The following is a 4,099-nucleotide window of genomic DNA, read 5'->3' as shown; positions in this document are numbered from 1 at the left end:
AAAAAGAGATTATATTCCATTTCCGATTTGCTATTTATTTTATTCGGCCGCAGAAGAGTCGCCAGCACGTCGGAGAGATCTGGACCGCAACGATCAAAACGCACGGCAGATATTGAATCTCCCATCACGTCCAGCGTGGTTATTTTCTGTCGTATATAATTTTTCAGCTTACGTGGCAGAATATCAGTGGTCAACCTTTAGGTTAAGGAACATTCGATCAACCTAACCAATGACAAACTGAAACGTGGAAGTGGTTAACTCACGTGGCAAGTGAGTTAATCACTTCCACGTGTCAAGGGAAGTTGCATCTTACGCCATGATAATTACTGACAGATTATCATTCTAATACATATACAAATCCTTTGATAAAACACTTATAATGATGTCTTACCATTAATGAACAAGTGTCAAGGTTATGGTGCAATGGTAGAATATTCAAATTATTATTCAAGTATTTGTTATTTCAATCCCAGTTATGACGTATTTGTAGGAATATTTTCTTTAAATGGAGGGCGTAATTAAAATATACTGGACTTCTCGATTGATCATCGTGTGCGCTTTCTGATTTATCTTGGTGATCGATAGAAAACTTCTGGACTAACTAATATTATTATTATTTTTTATTATTAATGAAGAAGTTGAAGATGAAATGTAAAGATAGATTTGATCCTCAGCTATATAAAAATTAACAAAGGAAGAAAAATGATGAAAAGAAAAGTCGGAGAACGAAGTTTTAAAACACATCCTTAAGATATTGTTTGGCTTAAAATCTTTATTGAGTTTCAGTCTAATTAAATTGATCTTTCATTAAAAAAAAAATCTATATTCATTTTATCAACGAAGATGAACTCATTCTCTCTCTAAATCTTATGAAAAATATATAAAAAAAGTTGTTTTAACTCATGTCTGGTTTGTAGTTTTGAATTGATGTTATTTAAAAGTTGAGCTGTATTATCTACGTGAAGATAATAAAAAAATAGCCAATATTAATTTTTATTTAGATTTAATCATGAATAATAAAAACAAAAATAATGGTCTCATAAGAATAATAATATAAATTCATTAAAATATATAACGACTAAATAACTTACCTAAATTTAATTTAGGGTCTTTCGGATCAAAATTGCAAATGATTCTCCTTAATAATTTAAAATAATTTTATAACAAAATATCAATTTATAATAAATTAATTTTTATATTTTTATATTTTGGAAATGATTTAAAATTACAACCGAAATACTTTGGATCAATTTACTAAATCATGTTATTAAAATTTCAAAATATTCAAATCATATAGATAACTTTTAAAATTATGGAGTGGCATCGATGATCATCCTCTCTTACTTACACTTGCAGTATAACTCATAATATCATGAAATTTTATTGATGAAGATAAAGAATATTGTTCTTTATTATGTATAAAAATTAATCATGCTTAGTTTAGATCATCATCATCTTTTCATATTTAAATTTCTAGATCCATCACGGAAAGAGCAAAATAGAAATCGAGTACGTAATTTGTAATTTTAAAATTTACCGATATGGTTCGGATATTGTGAAAGTTTAAAGTTTGTTACCTTGGTTTAGTAAATTGTCGACAATTCTTGATAACTCGGTCGAATTTATTTTACTAAAGTCAAAGCTGTTGCTGCGTTGACTGACTTGGATGAGTCAAAGATACCATAGAGGGGCGTTCTCCATCTCGGTGGACAGCTGCTGCTGCAGCCCATGCAGAGTCTCCATCATCCTCCGTTGATGCATCGCCCCTTCGAACTCCAACCCCTGCCGCTGCATGTGTAGCCTCCTCTCTCCCTCGATTCCCAGGAAGTCCACCGTCATCACATCTCCACTCCCGCACCGGCCGACATGATTCAGAGTGGACCCATCGCCGGCGATCACACCCACTTCATTCATGGCCGGACCGAAGAACTGGCACCCGCCGAGCAGCGAGGCCATGGCGCCCCTGTTGGCGCCGCCAGCCACCGTCGCGCCGATCTGCGCCGCCTTCTGCAGCAGAGCAGTAGCCGACATGAGGGCCGAGGACTCTGCCGGAGGCTTCAGCAGCTGGGCCTCGTCCAGCCCGCAGTAGGACGAGGGGGCGGGGGGCATGTTGGGCATGAAGCTGGAGAGCATGCCGGCGGCCATATCGCGGGATGGGGGAACGAGGTGGTCGGCAACGGCAAGGAGGCCCTTGAAGCCGGCGATCGGCCCCTGAGCTCGAAGGTCGGAAGCCATGGCGGCCATGAGAGGCTGGTTCATCAGCTCGTCGCTCGTCTCTCTGGCCAACGCGTCGCAGAAGGCCCGGTGGGTGACGAAGCTGTCTCTCCTGCAAATAATTCCACAAATCAAAACAACGAGAGCAGAGGACAAAGAATTCGCCAACTGAATTCGATTCCTCACCTGGCGAAGACGGTGCCGCAATCGCACTTGTACTCCCTGGTGCCGCAGATCTTGGCGTGCGCCTTCCAGTCCGATGGCACCGCGTACTTCTTGTCGCACTTGTCGCACTTCCACTTCCTCTCCCCGTGCTTCCGGCAGAAGTGCTTCTTGATTCCGGTGAGGTCGCCGAGGGCCCGGCCGGGGCTGTGGTGCACGCACGTCGGCTCCGGGCACACGTACACCCTCTTCTTCGCCACCTCGTCGCTGCTCCGCTGCCGGAGCTTCCACGGAAGGTTGTGCCCCCGCAGGTGCAGCTGCAGGTTCTGGTCCCTCTGGAACCCCTTCCCGCAGATCTCGCACACGAACCGGTTCGTCGCCATCAGCGTCTTCGGCGACAGCGCGATCACCTCAGCATTTGGGTCTGCAACAGTAGTGACTCGATTAATTCTTATTCAGTCAAAGAGAGAAACTGGTTGTTTGAATTATCACCTGGAGTTCCAGGGGGGTTCCTCTTCTTCTTCCCCGGCGGCGGCGGCGGCCGTGCAGCAGAGACGTCGGCGTGGCTTCGCTCGTGGACACCATCTTCTCCAGCTGACTTGCCGCCGGAAGAGAAGCTTCCAGTACCGTCTCCGGTGACGTTCGACATGGCAAGGCGCTTCTCTATATCCCTCAACGCTTCCCTGAAAGGATTTCTTTTATGGAGGAGGACGAAGAAGGGGGATATTAATGGCATCTATGAACTAGCTCTTTGTTTAATTAATCGCCTAATCATAATTATTTTACTCGGTTTAGGGATCAGACTGAAGACAAACTCAGTGCATTCTAATAATGCAACGGTTAAGCCTTTCGAATAATTAATCAGACATTTAAAGGATAAAATCTCAGATGCAGCGTACTTTTAGTTGGCTTGTATACACGTTAAGTATGTAATATAATATATGAATTATACGTAGAATTTATAAAAATAAACACTACATTTAATCTTAACCAAAAACTAATAAAGATGGTCCATAAACTAACTTAATCTTAGCTAAAGACGGTCCATAAACTAATTTAATTTTAGCCAAAAGACCACCTACAAATAGAGTAAGGGTATGTTAGACCCATACAATAATGCAATGTAAGGGTGACTTTCGAGAATCCCAGTAGTAAATTACTATAACGGACTCACCCTTATAAAAATTTAATTTAATATATTATACTTGATCTTAGCCAAAAAATCGAGAAAAATATATTTTTTAATGTCACCGGCTCAAGGTATTTATAGAAACTTCTTTATTCACAGTGTTGTCGATCTTTGTGAGATTAAAGAGATTCTAAATTTCTAATTGATTAATGAGAAAATTCTAAATAATATGTCACAGCTGAGTCTCGAATTCTAGATTCTTGATTAATTAATAAAAACAAATTCAATAATACGCCGCAGTTCAGTCTCGAACTTTAGATCCCTGATTGATACGTTTGTAAAAATTACTAATAAATCTTAAAATTATTTTCGATGTAAATAAAAAAAATATATTAACATAATTTCATTTTAGGTTTAGCCAAAGTTAGTTAGTAAAGGGTCTAGATTTTTATAATATATATATATATATATATATATATATATAGATAATCAAGTTACACATCTTTATTTACTATTTTTCATTTAATATCTTATAATTTTTATTTAATATAATTTTTTTAAATGTAAGGATAAAAATTAATCATTCATTATTGT

The 4,099-nt window shown here is 39.1% G+C and overlaps 1 protein-coding gene and 1 pseudogene across 1 annotated transcript; both read right to left on the bottom strand.

The window, feature by feature from the left end:
• Positions 1-1,543: 1,543 nt before the first annotated feature.
• Positions 1,544-3,212, bottom strand: LOC122012605 (protein indeterminate-domain 12-like). Its single transcript, XM_042569205.1, has 3 exons — positions 2,869-3,212; positions 2,401-2,800; positions 1,544-2,326 (listed from the first exon to the last, which is right to left on the bottom strand). Exons 1-3 carry the CDS (start codon positions 3,110-3,112, stop codon positions 1,672-1,674), a joined length of 1,299 nt encoding a protein of 432 aa, XP_042425139.1. The 5' UTR covers positions 3,113-3,212; the 3' UTR covers positions 1,544-1,671.
• Positions 3,213-3,466: 254 nt separating this feature from the next.
• On the bottom strand, positions 3,467-3,612 carry LOC122013060 (annotated as a pseudogene).
• Between the last annotated feature and the right edge of the window lie 487 nt (positions 3,613-4,099).

The sequence above is a fragment of the Zingiber officinale genome, chromosome 8A (assembly GCF_018446385.1).
Source record: "Zingiber officinale cultivar Zhangliang chromosome 8A, Zo_v1.1, whole genome shotgun sequence".
Taxonomy (NCBI): domain Eukaryota; kingdom Viridiplantae; phylum Streptophyta; class Magnoliopsida; order Zingiberales; family Zingiberaceae; genus Zingiber; species Zingiber officinale.
Note: the sequence above shows the minus strand (reverse complement) of the source record. Positions and strands in the feature narration are given on the sequence as shown.

Coding starts and splice junctions, on each gene's coding strand:
- LOC122012605 (XM_042569205.1), bottom strand. CDS start 3,112: ATGCCATTAATATCCCCCTTCTTCGTCCTCCTCCATAAAAGAAATCCT. Junction 2,801..2,868: donor GAACCCCCCTGGAACTCCAG/GTGATAATTCAA, acceptor CTACTGTTGCAG/ACCCAAATGCTGAGGTGATC. Junction 2,327..2,400: donor TGCGGCACCGTCTTCGCCAG/GTGAGGAATCGA, acceptor AATTATTTGCAG/GAGAGACAGCTTCGTCACCC.